General features: G+C 46.1%; 1 protein-coding gene across 1 annotated transcript in view; it reads right to left on the minus strand.

Annotated features, from left to right (window-relative positions):
• Window positions 1–22,038, minus strand: part of LOC126428340 (centaurin-gamma-1A) — a 334,010-nt gene that overhangs the window by 98,849 nt on the left and 213,123 nt on the right. Inside the window, exons 4-5 of the mRNA XM_050090273.1 lie at window positions 12,500–12,634; window positions 5,313–5,491 (exon numbers count right to left, since the gene is read on the minus strand). Coding sequence (XP_049946230.1) covers window positions 5,313–5,491; window positions 12,500–12,634 — 314 coding nt within the window. The remainder of the gene's footprint in view (window positions 1–5,312; window positions 5,492–12,499; window positions 12,635–22,038) is intronic.

Raw genomic sequence — 22,038 nt, forward strand, 5'->3', positions numbered from 1 at the left:
ACTGGTACGGCGGCAGCTGTTGTTTATATTGGGACCTTGTGGTGTTATGTTTTTGATTATATTACGGTTTTAAAACCTGTATTTCAGAACAGTGTTTTCTAAAAAATGATTTCTCATTGTAAATCTTATCACAAGTCTCTCTCTGCGGTCGGTGTGTGTGTGTGGAGGGGGGGGGGGGGGGGGGGAGTGGTAGAAGGTGGCGAAGGGGGCGCGTTCCGGCACTAAACAAAGTTTAGAAATTAAGCGCTGAGTGACACTACACTTTCCCTTGGAGCTGTAAAACGTATCAATCCTTTTTGAAGGTAAAAGTCTGGAATAGAGCCTGTGGCATACTTATGGACTTGTTTCGTGATGGAATGTTGTCAGCGCTTGTCGTGAAGTATGATGAAAAAAAAAGAGATCAGCTGTTTGTGTTACGCAGCCAACAAGAGAGCAGCAGACAGACGACGCCATTCCAAGTAATTCATTCGGGATAAAGTGTGAAACGTTGCTGTAAACAAGGATTATAATTTTAATTGCTCTCTGTCTGAGTGGCAGGTATTTGAACCCTGCTAGTAGTATCTGCAAACTACGGGCAGCGTCGCAACCCAGGATACATTCGAAAAGCATGGGATATACATCAAATGAATTCGCAATTGCGAATGAAGACTACCGTCAGCTATAGAATAGAATGACGACAATGAAAATTTGTGCCGCGCCGGGGCTCTTCGTAGACGCACGGTTGACAACATATGGAAGTTTGGGTGTGGCCGTGAGTCGTGCACGGATATCCAAATGGTGAGGCGATAAGCGGGAAATCCGGGGTTCGAGTCCCGGTCCTGTGAAAGTTTCCGTAGTCGTCACTGCACTCTACAGCTGACAGTAGTCCTCATTCGCAATTGCGAATGCGTGTGATTTGTTTCGTAACGGTTGTGGTCGCAGCAGTGCGTGCATGTCCAAAGGAGCTTTGCATCGTAATAATACAGGCATTGCAATATCGTATAACAAGGAATATATTTTCTATTCTGTGTTGCTACACAACCGATCTACGCGAACACCCTAAGTGAGTCGATCAAAGTTTTTAAATTAAATATTGGGAGAAGGTACGTGGATCAATGTTTTTTAATTAAATCCTGGGAAAATTTAGGTGGATCAACGTTTATCAACATATCGAATGTGCGACTCAATTAATGATGTACAATGATCCACCTATCTTCTCCCGTTTCTGAAGTAAAGTAAACATTGATCGTTGATCCACTTGCTCCGCTTTTCCTGCACTTCCAGATGATGCCGTGCCATTTTTGACCCTTTAAGTGCCACACTTGATACATTTTCCTGTCCCTGCAATCAATCCATGAGGCATGCACCAACGGACGACGTCGTCGTGCATTAGACTTTAGCAGTCCACTTTATATCACTTATTGCCATAATCAAAAAATGGTTCTCTAGGAACTCGTTAATAGAAAAACAGCGAACAAGGCAACCGTTTCAATTTCGGAGCTAGAAATATTTCAGTTCTCGCCTCTTATTGGTTTCGTCAGAGTCATCCCACTGGGTACGCGAGACTGACGTGTTGCCAACTTAAGAACAATAGATAAGAACCGCTGTGACAACCGCTGGCCCTGATCTCGACTTTAACCCAAAAGACAACGCGTTTTCGACAGATCTTTAATGCGCGACGACATGTACAATTGCGAATTTTCGTACAAAAGTATAAATACGAATCCACCAAATACAGCACGGTAACTTCCGAAGCACTGCGCGCTGCGCTTTTGTCAGCCAATCGTAGCTCACGTCGCGTGATTTCCCCGGCCAATGACAGCAGGTATTTAGAGCATTGGACACACGATGTAGTCAGCCAATAGCAGCCTCACAGTTAAATAGTGCGAACACACAGGCGGGAAACGTTCATGGTTTAAATTAATTTACATACAGTGTACCTGCAAGAAAAACTATGCTTTTCAATATATAAGCCCTAAGTAATATTGGTCTTCTTTAGTGAGGGTTACCCTTAAATAAAATTTTACATAACGGCGTAAATGGCTGGTCTTCTGGGCCCGGATTTTTTTAAGTTGTGGTCTCAAAGCGTTTAAGTTTTGAATGACAGTCAAACTCCCCGTGATTTAAGAAATTCATCGAACATTCTCACACGCAACATAATTCATCTTGCGTAAAAGGAAAATTATATTGAAGGTAAGGCTTTTCAAACCATCATTCGCAATATTTGCCCGCGACGTGTTGGAAATGTGAACTATTGCGACATCGCGCTGATCGAAAGTAATTTGTTGTTACGAAGTAACTGCATAGTATTCATCCTAAAGCCTTTGGCACATTTTACTGTCCGCACGGCAGTAGCGGGCGAAAGCAAAATTCTTTGCTAGAGGATCAGTTATTACCAGTTTAAATTACAAAACTTCAATTGAAAACTAAACCAATTCCTAGAATCCTAAAAAATCTAGGTTTTTCCTGGATGAAAAAATTCCCACATTTTCGCAATTTCCCCGTTTCCCGGGGCGTATACACCCTGTTAAACCCCCTAAATTAATTGTAGTGTGGGCCCACTAAGGTTCCTTAAGGGCTAGCGAGTTTCCCATTACGTCAGTTACTTTCCAGGTTCTGCTGGAAAGAAACTTCCGAAAGTCGCGGCTGAAAGCAGCACTTCGCACAGTGGTGCTTCTGGTGGGAGCAGGAAATGGCCAGTCCAAAAGCCTGCGGCCGGCACCCGGAGCTACACAGCAGAAAAGCGGCGAGACAAATTCCGCGAATCAGTGCTGTAGGAGATGTGCCTCGGTCGTCTGGGATGGAGATGGTGCTTCAGAAATGCATAGGACGAAATATGAACAGCTGCAAGAATCTCAAACTGCATTCCCAGGCGCGGGTGTGGTATTCTGATGGAGGCGTATCCGGTTTTCTGGATAAGTGGTACACTTAGCGAGTGAGTATGTGGTCAGCAGGCAGAGCGCCATACGAGGTTGTGGAGTCACAAGCTAGCGGGGGTGGTGTTTCATAAAATGACAGACTTCGCGAGGTTTAACCCCAGCAAAACCACGAGGGAAGGGGGTACTTTATGCCCTAACAACATCCTTTTCAAATAAACACTTATGTATTAAAAGGGTCCAGGACCCGTTCTAAATCTTAGCAGTAGCAACACATTTTCCTTAATGTGTGTACACGGGGGAGGGGTACGTTGCGAACACCACAAAATTTTTTAAAAAATGCAGATCTGTTAATTATCGTTAAGTTTTATCCACAACGTACTTTTAAAGATATACATATGTCTAAGAAGGGTACTGAACATAAAAATATCGGCTGGCCGGTGTGGCCGCGCGGTTCTAGGCGCTTCGGTCTGGAACAGCGTGACCCCTACGTCGGAGGTTCGAATCCTGCCTCGGGCATGGATGTGTGTGATGTCCTTAGTTAGGTTTAAGTAGTTCTAAGTTCTAGGGTACTGATGACCACAGATGTTAAGTCCCATAGTGCTCAGAGCCATTTGAACCATAAAAATATCGATATGACATCTGTTGCGAAAAGTCACAAGGGCACCATACGAACTTCGCCTCACCGACTTGATTCATTTCGACAGTATGCAGAGGGCGCATGTGAAAATGAAGCTGCAAGGAGTGCAGTTTTGAAGCGACGAGGGCTTGGGACAACAAGTGTGCCTTACTTCCTACAGAAACTTGGGAGAACCGGGTTCCTAGTATCCTTGTGTAGGCTTGGAAGATTCATTTCGAGGAAAATTTTGATCAGCTAGGCCAACAGCCTTGCCGCAGTAGTAACTCCGGTTCCCGTCAGATCATCGAAGTTAAGCTCTGTCGAACACGGCTAGCACTGGGATGGGTCACCGTCCAGGTCTGCCGAGTGCTGTCGGCAAGCGGGGTGCACTCGGCTCTCGTGAGGCCGACTGAGGAGCTACTCGACTGAGAAGTGGCGACCGGTCACGAAAACTGACAACGGCTGGGGGAGTGCTGGGCCTCTCTGTATCCGCATGCCGGTCGGCCACGTCGGGCCTTCGAGACCTGTTCGGACGGTGTTCGTTTCATCAGCTGGCGAAACTCGACGATTTTCTGTAAAACACGGGAGGAAGTTATCTAAAGGTATACCGTCTTACCAAAAGTATACACACATTCCTTCGTTCAGCGGAATTCACTACCAGATGACACGAGAGGCGGAACCACCTGTATAAAACGAGATGGGGAGTATCGTGTTGTTACAGCAACAGCGGACTAGGTCGATCAGGAGAGACCGCTGACTTCGAAAGCGGACCAGTCACTGGATGTCGCCCGAGTAACAAATCCACCACGGACATTTCTACTTTTCTGTAACTGTCAAAGTCTGATGTGGTTGTGGAGTGCAAACGGGAAAAGAACAACCGCAGCGACACCGAGAATAGGCGGACCTCACGAACTAGCGGACAGGGACCAACCAGCATTCTGCAGCGCCGTCGTAAAACTAGCGTAAAATTAGTGGAGGGAATCACTCGACAGTTTCCAAGTGCTACCAGTGGTCCAGCTGACGCAGGGAGTTGAAGAGGATGGGGTACGATGGTCGAGCAGCCTCTCATTCCTGTAGTCAGTGCTAAGAAATGTTTGAGGTGGTGAAGAGCTACGCCACTGGACGGTGAACGACTTTAAGCGAGTGATTTTCGGAGAAAAATCACGCCCATATCGCGTGGCAATGCCATGGAACAGTTTTGGATTTGGCAAATGGCTGCCTTCGTGTGTAGCACCAAGACTGAAGTGCGGAGGAGGTGGTGTAGCGGTAATGGGTGTTTTTTTTTGTGATTCGGGTGTGGTCTCCTCACTGCGCTTAAGAAAACACTAACACGGAATTATATGAACACATTTACAGCATTGCGTATTGCGTACAGAAGGGGAACAGTTTGAAGGCTACGATTCTTCCAGCGCGACAGAGAGCAGCACCTGTGACACAATGGTTTGTGGACAATAATATTCAGGAATTGGACTGGCCTGCCAAGAGTCCCGAACTGAACCCACTGGAACGCCTCTGCTGTGAGTCAGAACGTCAACTTCGCTCCAGACCGCAGCGTCCAACATCAACATCACTACCTTCTCTGGTTTCCGCTCTTGAGGAAGAATGGGCTGCCATTCCTCCAATGATACGGATACATTTTATTGAAAGTGTCGCCAGCACGTTGTCCATATTGTGTCATCTGGTAGCTGGCCCGATACTTTTGGCAAGGTAGCTTGTTTTGCAGTCCTCCTTTGCGTATACTAGAAATACGTATTAATTTATTCTATTAAAATAATTAGGACAGTCTACACACACGATGACTGCAATTGTGGAAGGTGACGAGAAGGTGCGCTACTCACCAGCTGGTGCTGCGAAGACGGCCTCTGCACCGTGGGCGCCGGAGCCTGCGGGACGGCGAAGTGCGGCGCGCCGCTGGGCGTCGGGGGCCGCGAGCCGCCTCCGGGGGCGGCCGGGGGCGGCGCGGTCGCGGGGGCGGGCACCGCCGCCGCCAGGCGCTGCGCCACGATCTTCTGGCACGCTGCAGCACCGTACCGACACACGTCAGCGCGCTACGTTACAGCGCGAGCACCGTAGCTCGGCGCGCCGCGCGGGCATGCCGGGAGCGACGGGATAGGGGCAAATCCATTATACTCGCTTCCAGCAGCCATCGCGCGGAGTGCCGAGCTACGGTGCGCGCACGGAGCATCTGTACATACACATTCGAGCTCAAAAAATGCCATTATTACTATTTTCTTTCTTAGTTCATTTGCTTATTAAGCGCGGGGAAAATATCTTTATAGCTCTGTACGTGCTCTAAACACCCTTATATTTTTCTCACGATCAGTATGTTAGATATACGATTGTGGCAGGTAAACAGTTGCACAGTCTCCCGGAATAACACTTGTCCAAATTTTCACAACAGGATTCCAGGGGAACTGTCATTTTCTTTTCGCACACTTGATTTAAATTCCCCACGCATTTCACAGGCCGTTTACGGTAGTACCAGCACGCCTCCGAAATCATTCCATGTCTACTGCCACGCCTGCTCGACTCCAAACACCACTCGAGCGCTTCCTCGTCTGACAAACCGACGTCCCCGCGTGTCTTTCTTCGGGTCGCGAAAGATGTGTGAGCCACACGGTGAAAGATCCGGGCTGTACGGAAGATGTTGAAGTCTTTCTCAACCGCATCGCTGAAGGGCAGCCTCCGTCCGATTGGCTGTGTGGGGGCGGGCGTTATCGTGCAGCCGGATGATTCCGTCCAACAGTCCGAGGACAAACGGCACAACCGGTAGTGGAAACAGCCCACATCTCTTCCGCCAAAGAAATCCAAGGTGGTTCACACAAGTTTCGGGAAGGCCACGATGGCCTCATCCTTCGACTGAAGGCGCCTTCTACTCGTCGAGTTCCTCGAGCGTGGAGCCGCGATCAATGCGCAGCGCTATAAAGACACTTTGCAGAAATTGCGTCGCACCATGAAGTCTGAATGTCTAGTAATGCTGTCAGGTGGAATGATCCCGTTTCACGACAACGCCCGCCCGCCCCCACACCGCCAATCACTTCGGCGACTTGGCTGGGAAACTAAGATCCTTCGTACAACACGGATCTTTCACCGTGTGGTTTTCACTTCTTTGTCGACTTGAAGAAAGACACGCGTGGACGTCACGTTAGTTAGACAGGAAATGCGAGAGTTGTGGATATGTGAGTGGCCGACCGCGTTCTACGAAACAGGAATTTATCGTCTCGTCTCCCAGTGGTATAAATGCCTTAACGTACGTGCTCACTGATTTATAATGAAACGATTCCACGGTGCGGCTGTGGCGGGTGCTCCGTTTTGACAGCCGTTTATATTAGGCTGCTGTATAAATTCTCAGCGTTTTTGCTTTGCGTGTTGGTGTTGCGGTTGCCATGGGTTTAGTAATCGATCATTTTTTATTTGCTATTCGAGTTTACATATTTTCATTTCATCATCTGGAGAAAGTAAATGGAGCTGTGGACGCTAGAAAATAGAGTGCCAAGTTGGAAAGTCGGAACATGTCGAACATATTTTTGTGTTTGAGTTCCACAGATGGGTGACAGCGGCGAAGCGAGCGAGAACCATTTGCGTCGTGTATGGGTATCATGGCACTGGACAGAGCACGGCAAGAAAATGGGTTTCTCGTTTGAAGGAGGACATTAGTAACTCTACATGGTCAGGAAGACCTTCGTTTAAACGCATTAATCCACAATGATCCACATCAGTGTACTTGAGATCTGGGAAATGTGATGAGCTGTTATCATTCGACTATCGTGCGACATTTGCATGCAGTGCGGAAGGTTCAAAAAATCGGGTGTTTGAGTACCGCATGCTCTAACAATGAGTCAACCTTACAAAAATCGGCGCTTGTCAACAACACTGACCATTCCTATAGCCTGTACCGTTACTGGTGACTATAAATGGTGTCTTTACGCTAACATAAGGAAAAGAAAGGAATGGTTGAGCCCAAATAAAGCAGCAACTCCTAGTACAAACAGCTGCGCGCACCCACAGAAGATGACGTCATGTCACTGGTGGGACAGCCACGCTGTGGTGTACTACGAACCACTACTGCTGACTCTTCCTTTCACAATTGAGACGTCATGTGGGCACAGTCCAAGAACAAAGACCAGGAATACTGCTTTTTGCTAGACTGACAAGAAACATTATACAGGGGTTGGTTTGGAAAGTCAATCCGCACCGACCTTATTCACATGATCTTGCGCCCTTAATTTTGCCCTTTTTTTTTGCTCTCTGTCTCACAATCTTCACAAAACTTCCTTTCGAGATGAAAATGCACTCCGAACGAATTCTTCGCCTCAAAACCACGTGATTTTTACAATTAGAGCTGAGAAGTTACTCTAGCGTTGGCAGACTGTTGTAAATAGTGAAAGAGAATATATTATAAATGACTCAAGTTTCTGTTATGTGTATCTGTTGTGTCCGTTCAACCTGTGAAAAAAAGCTACGACCTCATGCACCAAATCAACATTACAGAGTGCGAAATATTCACCCTCCTGAAAGAGACATTCTGTATTGTGAGACAGGCGTAGTGTGTAATGTGGTAAGGTGTAGCACTCACTCTCCTACAGACGTGGTTCTCATTGGGACAGTAGTGTATGTGGTGCACTCGCCCTCCTGAACATTTGCTATTGTAAGACAGGTATAGTGTAGTGCAGTAGTGTAGTGCAGTGTAGTGTAGTGCAGTGCAGTGCAGTGCAGTGTGGCAAAGTCTAGCACTCACTATGCTGGAGACGTGCTTCATATTGGGAGATGAATATACAGTACTGTAGACGTGTAGAGCACTCACCCTCCTGAATGAAGTGCTGCACAGTGTAAGAGATGTTGATGTTTCGTTTGTGGGGCGCTCAACTGCGCGGTATCGGCGCCCGTACAAAGTCCCTATTTTGACACAGTCCAATTTTTACACAGTCTACATCTACATCTACATTTATACTCCGCAAGCCACCCAACGGTGTGTGGCGTAGGGCACTTTACGTGCCACTGTCATTACCTCCCTTTCCTGTTCGCGGGAAGAACGACTGTCTGAAAGCCTCCGTGCGCGCTCTAATCTCTCTAATTTTACATTCGTGATCCCTTCGGGAGGTATAAATAGGGGGAAGCAATATATTCGATACCTCATCCAGAAACGCACCCTCTCGAAACCTGGCGAGCAAGCTACACCGCGATGCAGAGCGCCTCTCTTGCAGAGTCTGCCACTTGAGTTTATTAAACATCTCCGTAACACTATCACGGATACCAAATAACCCTGTGACGAAACGCGCCGCTCTTCTTTGGATCTTCTCTATCTCCTCCGTCAGACCGATCTGGTACGGATCCCACACTGATGAGCAATACTCAAGTATAGGTCGAACGAGTGTTTTGTAAGCCACCTCCTTTGTTGACGGACTACATTTTCTAAGCACTCTCCCAATGAATCTCAACCTGGTACCCGCCTTACCAACAATTAATTTTATATGATCATTCCACTTCAAATCGTTCCGCACGCATACTCCCAGATATTTCACAGAAGTAACTGCTACCAGTGTTTGTTCCGCTGTCATATAATCATACAATAAAGGATCCTTCTTTCTATGTATTCGCAATACATTACATTTGTCTATGTTAAGGGTCAGTTGCCACTCCCTGCACCAAGTGCCTATCCGCTGCAGATCTTCCTGCATTTCGCTACAATTTTCTAATGCTGCAACTTCTCTGTATACTACAGCATCATCCGCGAAAAGCCGCATGGAACTTCCGACACTATCTACTAGGTCATTCATATATATTGTGAAAAGCAATGGTCCCATAACACTCCCCTGTGGCACGCCAGAGGTTACTTTAACGTCTGTAGACGTCTCTCCATTGATAACAACATGCTGTGTTCTGTTTGCTAAAAAAACTCTTCAATCCAGCCACACAGCTGGTCTGATATTCCATAGGCTCTTACTTTGTTTATCAGGCGACAGTGCGGAACTGTATCGAACGCCTTCCGGAAGTCAAGAAAAATAGCATCTACCTGGGAGCCTGTATCTAATATTTCCTGGGTCTCATGAACAAATAAAGCGAGTTGGGTCTCACACGATCGCTGTTTCCGGAATCCATGTTGATTCCTACATAGTAGATTCTGGGTTTCCAAAAACGACATGATACTCGAGGAAAAAACATGTTCTAAAATTCTACAACAGATCGACGTCAGAGATATAGGTCTATAGTTTTGCGCATCTGCTCGACGACCCTTCTTGAAGACTGGGACTATCTGTGCTCTTTTCCAATCATTTGGAACCCTCCGTTCCTCTAGAGACTTGCGGTACACGGCTGTTAGAAGGGGGGCAAGTTCTTTCGCGTACTCTGTGTAGAATCGAATTGGTATCCCGTCAGGTCCAGTGGACTTTCCTCTATTGAGTGATTCCAGTTGCTTTTCTATTCCTTGGACACTTATTTCGATGTCAGCCATTTTTTCGTTTGTGCGAGGATTTAGAGAAGGAACTGCAGTGCGGTCTTCCTCTGTGAAACAGCTTTGGAAAAAGGTGTTTAGTATTTCAGCTTTACGCGTGTCATCCTCTGTTTCAATGCCATCATCATCCCGTAGTGTCTGGATATGCTGTTTCGAGCCACTTACTGATTTAACGTAAGACCAGAACTTCCTAGGATTTTCTGTCAAGTCGGTACATAGAATTTTACTTTCGAATTCACTGAACGCTTCACGCATAGCCCTCCTTACGCTAACTTTGACATCGTTTAGCTTCTGTTTGTCTGAGAGGTTTTGGCTGCGTTTAAACTTGGAGTGGAGCTCTCTTTGCTTTCGCAGTAGTTTCCTAACTTTGTTGTTGTACCACGGTGGGTTTTTCCCGTCCCTCACAGTTTTACTCGGCACGTACGTGTCTAAAACGCATTTTACGATTGCCTTGAACTTTTTCCATAAACACTCAACATTGTCAGTGTCGGAACAGAAATTTTCGATTTGATCTGTTAGGTAGTCTGAAATCTGCATTCTATTACTCTTGCTAAACAGATAAACCTTCCTCCCTTTTTTTATATTCCTATTAACTTCCATATTCAGGGATGCTGCAACGGCCTTATGATCACTGATTCCCTGTTCTGTACATACAGAGTCGAAAAGTTCGGGTCTGTTTGTTATCAGTAGGTCCAAGATGTTATCTCCACGAGTCGGTTCTCTGTTTAATTGCTCGAGGTAATTTTCGGATAGTGCACTCAGTATAATGTCACTCGATGCTCTGTCCCTACCACCCGTCCTAAACATCTGAGTGTCCCAGTCTATATCTGGTAAACTGAAATCTCCACCTAAGACTATAACATGCTGAGAAAATTTATGTGAAATGTATTCCAAATTTTCTCTCAGTTGTTCTGCCACAAATGCTGCTGAGTCGGGAGGTCGGTAAAAGGAGCCAATTATTAACCTAGTTCGGTTGTTGAGTGTAACCTCCACCCATAATAATTCACAGGAACTATCCACTTCTACTTCACTACAGGATAAACTACTACTAACAGCGACGAACACTCCACCACCGGTTGCATGCAATCTATCCTTTCTAAACACCGTCTGTACCTTTGTAAAAATTTCGGCAGAATTTATCTCTGGCTTAAGCCAGCTTTCTGTGCCTATAACGATTTCAGCTTCGGTGCTTTCTATCAGCGCTTGAAGTTCTGGTACTTTACCAACGCAGCTTCGACAGTTGACAATTACAATACCGATTGCTGCTTGGTCCCCGCATGTCCTGACTTTGCCCCGCACCCGTTGAGGCTGTTGCCCTTTCTGTACTTGCCCAAGGCCATCTAACCTAAAAAACCGCCCAGCCCACGCCACACAACCCCTGCTACCCGTGTAGCCGCTTGTTGCGTGTAGTGGACTCCTGACCTATCCAATGGAACCCGAAACCCCACCACCCTATGGCGCAAGTCGAGGAATCTGCAGCCCACACGGTCGCAGAACCGTCTCAGCCTCTGATTCAGACCCTCCACTCGGCTCTGTACCAAAGGTCCGCAGTCAGTCCTATCGACGATGCTGCAGATGGTGAGCTCTGCTTTCATCCCGCTAGCGAGACTGGCAGTCTTCACCAAATCAGATAGCCGCCGGAAGCCAGAGATGATTTCCTCCGATCCATAGCGACACACATCATTGGTGCCGACATGAGCGACCACCTGCAGATGGGTGCACCCTGTACCCTTCATTGCATCCGGAAGGACCCTTTCCACATCTGGAATGACTCCCCCCGGTATGCACACGGAGTGCACATTGGTTTTCTTCCCCTCTCTTGCTGCCATTTCCCTAAGGGGCCCCATTACGCGCCTGACGTTGGAGCTCCCAACTACCAGTAAGCCCACCCTCTGCGACTGCCCGGATCTTGCAGACTGAGGGGCAACCTCTGGAACAGGACAAGCAGCCATGTCAGGCCGAAGATCAGTATCAGCCTGAGACAGAGCCTGAAACCGGTCCAATCTAGCCACTGTCACGAATGACGACGATGATGATGATGATGAAATGATGGGGACAACACAAACACCCAATCCCCAGGCAGAGAAAAATCCCCAACCCCGTCGGGAATCGAACGCGCGACCCCGTGATTCGCATAGTGTAAGAGAGATGTGGTGTAGTGTAGTATGGTGTTGCAGAGTGTAACACTCACTGTCTTGGAGACATAGTCTACATTGTGATTTGTACTGCACCTGTTTGGAGCACTCACCTTCCTGAATGAGGCACTCTGTACTGTGGCAGGGTGTAGGATCCACTTCCTAAAGACGTGCTTCACATTGGGAGATGAGTGTATCGTGCTGTAGACGTGCGGAGTACTCACCCTGCATAATGAAGTGCTCCGTACTGAGAGACAGATATAACACAGTGAAGTGTAGTGTAGTGTAGTGTGGTGTAGTGTGGCAGAGTGTAGCAATCACTGTGCTGGAGACGTGATCAATATTGTGAGATTACCGTACTGTACTGCAAACGTGTGGTGTACTCACCGTCCTGAATGAAGTGCATCGCACTGTGGGAGAAGTGTAGTGTGGTACTCACCGTCTTGGAAGACGCGCTCGACGTTGAGGCCGTAGGTTGCGCACGTCTCGTAGTAGGAGCAGCGCTTCAGGTCGGCCGCCAGCTTCCGCGCGCGCGCGTCGTCGATGACGCGCGGGTTGCTCTCGCTGATGGCGTCTGCACAGCAAGCCAAACACACACACACGGGGTCAGCAGGCTGCAGGTCAGCGGCAGGCAGGCTGCAGTGGGGGGGGGGGGGGGGGCTGCTGACTGGCTGGACTCGCCGAAACTTCGTCCACTACTTCAGGGCGAGCGACTGTACGGTAGGAGACTAGCCTGCGCCGGTGAGGTTTCTAACTGTCCTGGCAGATGGCGGAGCCGTAGTACAGCGTCAAAATGGCGTCTACATACGACTCACGTTACAAGCAGCGTACTGTTATTGAATTGTTGTGTGCAGAAAAAAGCCGTGGTGAACATCCATAAACGTTTGTGTGCAGTGTATGCTGATGATTCGGTTGATAGGAGTGCAGTTGGACGATGGCTAAATAAAGTTACAGCCTCAGGAAATGCAGAAACAGAGCTCCACGATCAGCCACGCTCTGAACGTCCTGTCACAGCCACTGCTCCAGACGTGCTGTATCGTGCGGATGCCATTATTCGTGCTTAAAGATTCTGTATCGGGAACACGCTTTGAAGATGACGAGAGTGTCAGTCGTGCAGTGAAAACATGGCTACGCCTACACAAGAAGAGCTTTTACCAGCAGGAAGTACATGCTCTTCTAAAAGTAGGGTAAATCAGAATGTCAGTGGTGTCTGTAGCAGGATTCGAGTGCGAGTCGTTTACGAGACATCGTTATTTTGACAAGTTCATGCACCGACACTTGTCTGTGCCATTCAACCTGTGTAGTTGCTGTTATATTTCCTTACAGTCTGCTTGTCACTGCGACTTGCTGATCAGACAGTGTGTGACGGTCCAGCAGTAGGTGTGAGTGGACGATGGGATTTACCAACGCAGAAAAAGCCGACGTGCTCGTCGTACATGGGGTGTGCTGGAAGAATGCGGTTCGTCCTTGTACGGTGGATACTGCAAGATATCTCAATAGACGTCAAAACTCTCGGCAGTTATTTATCAATCTCTTCAACCAGTTACGTGAAAGTGGTAGTGGAACATCAAGACAACGTAACAGTACGAAACAGGTGACGACAAAAGTGGAAGAAATTAATGTTGTTGCTACTGTTGCAACTGATCCGCACGACAGCTTCCGCGCAATCCCACGAGGAGGTGGCGTGAGTCAGGCAAGTGTCCTATGCTTTCTCCACCGACATAGGGTCCATCCCTCTCATATCTCCGTCTCGATCAAGAGCTGCATGGGAACGATTGTGAGAATCGTTTTAACTTCTGTAAATGGGCATTAAGACAGGATACTCCAGATGTATCATGTATCTCGTTTAGTGATGAAGCCAATGGCCAGGTAAAGCGCCGAAACATGCACTATTGGCCTGTTGACAATCCCCGTTGGCTTTGTCAGGTGGAACGTCAGTGTCCATGGAGTGTACACGTGTCGTGGGGGATAGGACAGCTTTTCATCGACGAAACACTGAACACGCACAAGTATCGCAACCTCCTAACAGACCATCTTCTACGGATGCTGACTAGGAGGAACCTGCGGTACCAACATCACGGCTGTCCAGCCCATCGTAAACAAAGTACTACAGCACGTCTTCATCTACGTCTACGTGGATACTACGCAAATCACGCGTAAGTGCCTGGAAGAGGGTTAATCAAACCACCTTCACAAGAATTCTCTATTATTCCAATCTCTCAGACAGCGCGCGGGAAAAACGAAGACTTATATCTTTCTGGACGAGTTCTGATTCCCCTTATTTTATTGTGGTGGTCGTTTCTCCCTATATAGGTCGGCGTCAACAAAATTTTTCGCATTCGGAGGAGAAAGTTGGGATTGAAATTTCATGAGAAGATCCCGTCGCAACGAAAAACGCCTCTGTTTTAATTATGTGTACCCCAAACCCTGTATGACGACAGTGACTCTCTCTCGCCTATTTCGCGATAATACAAAACGTGCTGCTCTTCTCTGAACTTTCTCGATGTACTCTGTTAATCCTATTTGGTAAGAATCCCAGGCCGCGCAGCAGTACTCCAAGAGAGTAGTGTAGTCAGTCTCTTTAGTAAATCTGTTAGATTTTCAAAGTGTTCTGCCTTCCCCCACAACATTTTCTGTTTGTTCTTTCCAATGTAAGTTTTTCATAATTGACATTCCTACGTATTTAGCTGAATTTACAGCCTTTAGATTTGACTGATAGCACTCATGTGGGTGACCTCACACTTTTCATTATTTAGGGTCAACTGCCAGTTTTCGCACCATACAGATATCTTTTCTAAATCGTTCTGCAATTTGTTTTGATCTTATGATGACTTTACTACTCGATAAATGACAGCATCTTCAGCAAACAACCTGTCTTCTAAATCATTTATACTGATAAAGAACAGCAGATGGCCTGTAACACTACCTCGGGGAAAGCCACAAATCACTTCTCTTTTACTCGACGACTTTCCGTCAATTACTACGAACTGTGATCTCTCTGACAGGAAATCAGGGATCCAGTCACATAACTGAAATGATATTCCATAAGCACGCAATTTCACCACAAGGCGCTTGTGTGGTACAATGTCAAATGCCTTCAGGAAATCTAGAAATACGGAATCAATTTGAAATCACTTGTCAATAGGACTCAACGCTTCGTGTGTATAAAGAGATACTTGTATTTGACAAGAATGATGTTTTCTAAATCCGTGTTGATTGTGTTCAATAGACTGTTCTTCTGGAGGTAATTCTTAATGTCTTTAACACAATTGTTTCCAAATCATTGGATTGGACGGAGAGGACCTTTACCTTGGCCGGCCTGTGCCCCTGGTTTCACGCCGACAGACTTTTTCTTTGGGGAAAGGCGAAAAACGCGACCTACAAGGGCAATTACACCCGATGATATACAACGACGTATTAGCACAGCCTGCTCGAACATCTCCACTGAAATTCCAGCACGTGTGCGGTAGTTGTTCCATACCAAATTGGAAGCGCGTGTTGTCGGTGCCGGAATCATTACGAGTACAACCTGTGATGGTCAATTGTCTCGTTCACGTTCCTGGTGTGCTGTTCTGTAGTGTGAGTTACCACAGCTTTTGTACAAGTGCGGGTGTGGGAATTTTTCAAAATACGACATCTCGTAAACGACCCGCACTAGAATCCTGCAATAAACACCACTGGCATTCTAATTTACCCTACTTCTAGTCTGTTAGGGTCAATTGCCAATGTTCCATTTAAAAATGTTTATAACTGAACAAAAAAATTACACTTTTTCAGTATTATTACAGTATGACGATTGGCTAACAATACGAACCGCTGGCTACCAATGCATTCTGCGAATACCACACACCAACAGAACTTTCCACTTCCGTAATATTCGCGACGTAACTTTTAAATGATTCACCCTGTACGCTCTACCAGGCGCGGTAACAACGCTAATGCAGTCTGGTGGTCGTCCTACTGGTCACAGAGAACTGCAGCTCCAATCAGTTACGTACCGGCCGCTGGTGTGTTGTTCTACCGCGTCACATTGACATCCGGCCACGTCTTGTGCGTGCTGGACATTTCGCTTGTACTGCAGTGTAGAAGCGGCGTCTCCTGTCCCCCGCATTCGCTCTCCAGCTGTTGGAAATTTAAAAAATTGCGAGCGTATGGGGCGAGTGGGTCAGGAATCGGGTGACGGTGGTGGCGGCGTGGGCCTGCAGACTTCGTCAGACAGACAGAGCAGCAGAAGGCGTTTCCGTTTCTTTTTCGCCAGGTCAGCCCGGGTCGTGAGGCGCAGCGGCGCGTGCTGAAGTACCCTCCGGAACCGCCGTTCCTCCCTGGCACGAGTGTCTCATTCTGAGAGGAGAGGAGAGAGAGAGAGAGGGGAGGTCTGCCCTCGATACGGCCGCTGCTGACTCCCCAGGAAGAACTCCGCCAGGCGGCTGTGTGCAGGCGTGTTCCACATGGGGACCGCACCGACTTCCCCCCACCGATTTGATTCGTACTGACAAGATTTATAGGGCATCAGTAGAACTTCAAGATACGTACATAGGAAGGCGCAACTCCCAACAGTTTTCGAGAAAATCGAGTACAAAAATTTTACACCTCCTTATTTACGTATATACAGGATGCTCCCCTGAACAACTTGAGGTAAGGAACCTGTGGTCGGAGAAGCCAGCTTAAGGAGATAATAGGAATAAAATGACATTACTGTGTGGTTTTTTCTTTACATTTGTTACAGTTAACTGCAAATTCCATCACTGACACAATGAACGTAGCATTTGTACTGTATCTTACAAAATGTGCTGAAACTGCCGGCCATCAAACTCAGTGCAAGCATCACATCGGCGAACAAGATTCTGATGCATCCTTGCAAATATCCCTGGTGTGTTTCGAATCACATCACAGGCAGCTACAATTCTGGCAATTCCTTGCAGGAAATAAACAATATACATGTACGTGTAAACCTGTACGCATGTTAGTTACAGATAAGCTGGAAAACAGTAATGCTAGACAAAGTGGTAGGGAAGTTTACTTCCATATCTCCTAAAGCCGGCTTCTGCGATTCCAGGTTTCCCTGCAGTTGGGCGAGTTAGCAGTTTCATAAAGCTGCATAGGACCTGGCTAACGGTAATTTTCTTTCATTCCCACGGTCTTCTGCCAACGTACAGTATTCATGAAATGCCTCCCAAATGTAGTCCGCTAGTGCAGCCTGATTTTCATGCAGGCCCAGAACCTTACAAACCCACTATAAAATTGTGCTTACATCGTGAAACAGAGCAGACTGCATCGAAACTAAGTAATTCGTACACCTCGAGTCCTCTGTACCAATATTCGGTGATATGCCTCGGCATGCGTGGTAAGCGGCTGAAGTGTGTGATGACAGAGAACCGTTTACGAGTGCAATGTAAACCAACTTTGTTTTGCAACAGACACATTGAAAAATCATGCACATGCAAAACTTTGTTGTTCACGACACGTGGTGTACGTTTTTCATGTTTCTACGACCAGTGTGATACAGATTCGTGCAGTGGTCCATAGGTTACATATTATCTTTGTCACAAATTTGGATACAATAAAATAAATGAAACGACTATACTGATTTGATTGCAATTCTCGTGTATGCTTCCTTTGTTTCCGATCTCCTTGCAAAAAACATCTCTCCTTTTCTCAGGGTACATATTACCTAAATAATAACTGAATCATTAAATACTGATAACTTGAACAGTCATAGTAAATCTGTTGTCAGAATTACGTGCGAATTACAAATTAAGAACCGTGAGCGAGATTTGATCCTTGGACATCCTGCTTACGATACTACGCGCTGTGGACTGCTTCAATGCTTACGACAAAGAAGTATGAAGGCGCCTAAAGTTTCCAAACTCGATTTTCTCAAAAACGGTTGAGAGTGGAGTCTTTCTGCTTGCATATGTTGAAGTCGAGCCCTACTCACGGTGTGAATATGAACCAAATCGTTGAGGCAAAGTTCGTACCGTCCGTCGCCTTGTAAGTCTGTTACCTTACGGGTTGGCCTCCTTCCATTTACTTCGTACTTTTCAAGATCAGTGGCCGGATAAGACTTTCCTAAAGCAATATGATACAAGTCTGAAAAACAGTCGAAAAAAACTACTTTCAAGATTTACTAGGCGTCCGTAAAACAAGAACTACGTGCAGGGCTTTCCATTTTCAAATCGCGTGCTTGCTCGTTCGATTCTCACTAGAAACATTCTTTTTAGTTTTATTTTAATTCTGTTCTGGATGTTTCAGGAGAAACTGCAAATTTTTTAAGATGTAGTACCATAGACTAATTCTAATAAAACGTCCAAAACAACATGTGACTAGTTTTTTTTTCCAGAGGTACTGTTCTTAGATTGTAATCTAAGTAAATACTGTGAGAAGACGTTAATCAAAGGTAAATGATGAAGTTAGACGTAGAGCTCCGTAAATTCCATGTCCGATTTCAGTGCACTTTCGATTTCGCTAGACAAGTCTTATCAGGTTGCCCTTGCATTGCTTCAAGGGGGCCAGCATTATTCATAGTTCGAACGATCAGTTCGTACCTCGTTTTTCCTTTGTCTTTGTAGACTTCACCGCGACTCCTCCCGCTGGAGGTTCGAGTCCTCGCTCGGGCATGTGTGTGTGTGTGTGTGTGTGTGTGTGTGTGTGTGTTTGTTGTTCTTAGCATAAGTTAGTTTAAGTAGTGTGTAAGTCTAGGGACCGATGACCTAAGCACTTTGGTCCCTTAGGAATTCACACACACATTTGAACATTTTTGAGACTTCACCCTTCAGCCATCCGCACAGACAAAAAAAAAATCTGAAGGGAGTACGGTCTGTTCGAGGATCTCGTTGGTAACGACACGTGACAATTTCTTGGAGAGTAATTCCACTTCGAGAGCGTATTCAGGTAGAAAGGGTCACGGAGGCGTGGAGAGAGTTAGAGAGAGAGAGAGAGAGAGAGAGAGAAGAGAGAGAGAGAGAGAGAAAATCTTGGCAAAAATCACAATTTTTACTTACGGCCAGCATATCATATAATTGTGAGTTCAAAAAATGTAGAAAGTCTGCTATTAACGGACTTGTTGTGTTATGCCTTCAGTCCATTGCTGCTTGTTTCTTTTTTTGTCCGAATTTATGATAAAAGTACAGTAAAACATGACGTCGTTTATCTTTTCGTGATTGCGTAGGAGATAAATGAGTTAGTGTAAAGGTTTCACTCATTATGCAAGTGAAGTAAAATCTTTTACATTGTCAGAAATTTCCAAAATTTGTAGGGCTGCTTTCGGGCTCACACATTCACGTATATTCGGTAAATATTTGCTGTCTCTAGATTCTTTTCCTAGTCAGCAATGAACAACGCTGCCACCAGTTACTATAAATAGCTTCATACGAAGCTACAAGTTTCCATCTTCCATCACCCTCAGGCTTCTTACAGTCAGTACATTTGTTGCTCTACGCGCCTCGACAATTCGCGAACGTCCTTTTCTTGGCAAATAGTACCTTGAGTCCTGTTTAGCGTTTTTATTAGGGACCAGCGCATTTCAGTCACGATATAGCTGAAAGGCACAGTGAGTATCTATAAGATATCAATATTAGAACTGTGAAAATAACTCTGTCCGTCACCTTTTCACGGCTGAACCACTGAATCGAATTTGACGAAGTTTGGTATGGAGATAGTTTGAACTCTGAGGAAGACCAGAGGCTACTTTCAAGAACTATAACAATAGGCAAAGGTGATAACAGTGAATCAAGAAAGCAAAATCTCTGTTGGCAATGCAAGCTTCTACAATAAGTTGCGCAGAAATAAGAGGTACGTCAAATCGGAAAGAAAGAAACTGTAGATCTCAAGAAGATCTACTCGAAAGTCCACGAGAACATATTCTCAGCTCTTACGGCTCATCCATAATAATTTTTGTCTTTTGATCACAGCTGGCACGTCCCGGAAATGTTCGATGGGTGGCCAAACCATTCGCTCAAACTGCTCAGAATTTTTTGAAACCAACTGCGAACAATTGTTGCCCGGTGATATGGCTCACTGTCATCCACAAAAATTCCATAGTTCTTTAAGAAGATGAAGTCCACAAATGGCTGCAATTGGTATCCAAGTAGCAGTTAATAACCATTCCATGTAAACAGAGGCCACACCTTTGTGAAGCCACAACCAGCCTGCACAGTGTCTCTTGACAACATGGGTCCATGTCTTCGTGGGGACTGCGTCACACTCGAACCCTACCATCAGCTCTTACCAACAGAAATCGGGACTAATTTGGCCAGGGCAAGGTTTTCCAGTCGTCTAGGGTCCAACCGATACGGTCTCGAGCCCAGGAGAGGCGCTGCAGGCGATGTCGTGCTGTTAGGAAAGGCACTCGCGTCGGTCGCCTGCTGGCGTAGCCCGTTAACGCCTAATTTCGCCACCTTGTCCTATCGGATACGTCCTTCGTATGTCCCACATTGCTTATTCTTAGGAATAAGTTCATATTGTTAACAAGAAATGACAGTAAGGAATATATATATTGAGAGGCCAATGTCAAAATACCCAGACTCGTGAACAGGGGTCGACAAGAGGTTCGCGAACTTAACTTACTGCCCGAATCGCCCGTTTCTGAGCCAAAAATATCCTTTTAGAATGGGAAGAGTTACCCCAAAATATAACACCATATGACATAAGCGAATGAAAATAAGCAAAGTAGACTAATTTTCGTGTCGAACGGTCACTCACTTCAGAAACCTTTGGAATAGTAAAAATGGCAGCATTAAGCCTTCCAACAAGGTCCTGAATGTGGGCTTTCCACGACAGTTTACTATTTATATGAACACCTAGAAATTTGAACTGTTCAGTTTCACTAATCATATGCCGATTCTGTGAAATTAAAACGTCAGGTTTTGTTGAACTGTGTGTTAGAAACTATAAAAACTGAGTCTTACTGCCATTTAGCGTTAGTTTATTTTCTACAAGCTATGGACTGCACTATTTGATACAGAGCTTATGTTTGCACACTACATCCTTTACTGTCAGGCTAGTGCCATCAGCAAACAGAAGTATTTTAGAGTTACCCGTAATACTAGAGGGCATATCATTTATATAAATAAGGAACAGGAGTGGCCCAAACACTGATCCCTGGGGCACCCCCCACTTGACTGTACTCCACTCGGATCCCACATCACAGCCATTCTCAACATTGTGAATAATGACCTTTTGCTGTCTGTTGCTAAAGTAAGAGGTGAACCAATTGTGAGTTACTCCCCCTATTCCGTAACGGTCCAACTTCTGGAGCAATATTTTGTGATCAACAAAATCAAACGCCTTAGTTAAACTAAAAAAAAAATATGCCTAGCGATCGAAACCTTTTCTTTAACCCATCCTGAAGTGGACTGACAAGGCAGCCAGTCCACAGTGACGGGTAGCCGATAGAAAGGCACGCGTACACACTCACGCCGACGGGCGTCAATTCTGGAACAGGATAACTATTGAATGGTAGCAAGAAAAGTACGTAGCTGCTTTATACTTAACTTTATTATTTGATGACTACAGCATTCTTCTTGAGACATTTATACTATAACTCTCAAAGTAGGTAAGGCTAATGGCGCCTTGCTAGGTCGTAGCCATGGACTTAGCAGAAGGCTATTCTAACTGGCTCTCGGCAAATGAGAGGAAGGCTTCGTCCGTATGGTCGCTAGCAATCTCCTCGTACAACTGGGGGCGAGTCTATATCGTCTCTCGAGACCTGCCTTGTGGTGGCGCTAGGTCTGCGATCACACAGTGGCGACACGCGGGTCCGACATGTACTAAATGGACCGCGGCCGATTTAAGCTACCACCTAGCAAGTGTGGTGTCTGGCGGTGACACCACACATCCTGTACCTCAAAGAGAAAAGAGAATATAGCATTTTCAGTTGTTAAACGAACTGTACGTTTGACAGCAAATCGTGCGATATAAAATGATGAATTATCCTTACGTACACAGCCTTTTCAATAACTTTAGCAAACACTGATGGCA

This window comes from Schistocerca serialis, chromosome 12 (genome assembly GCF_023864345.2).
Source record: "Schistocerca serialis cubense isolate TAMUIC-IGC-003099 chromosome 12, iqSchSeri2.2, whole genome shotgun sequence".
Classification (NCBI taxonomy): Eukaryota; Metazoa; Arthropoda; class Insecta; order Orthoptera; family Acrididae; genus Schistocerca; species Schistocerca serialis.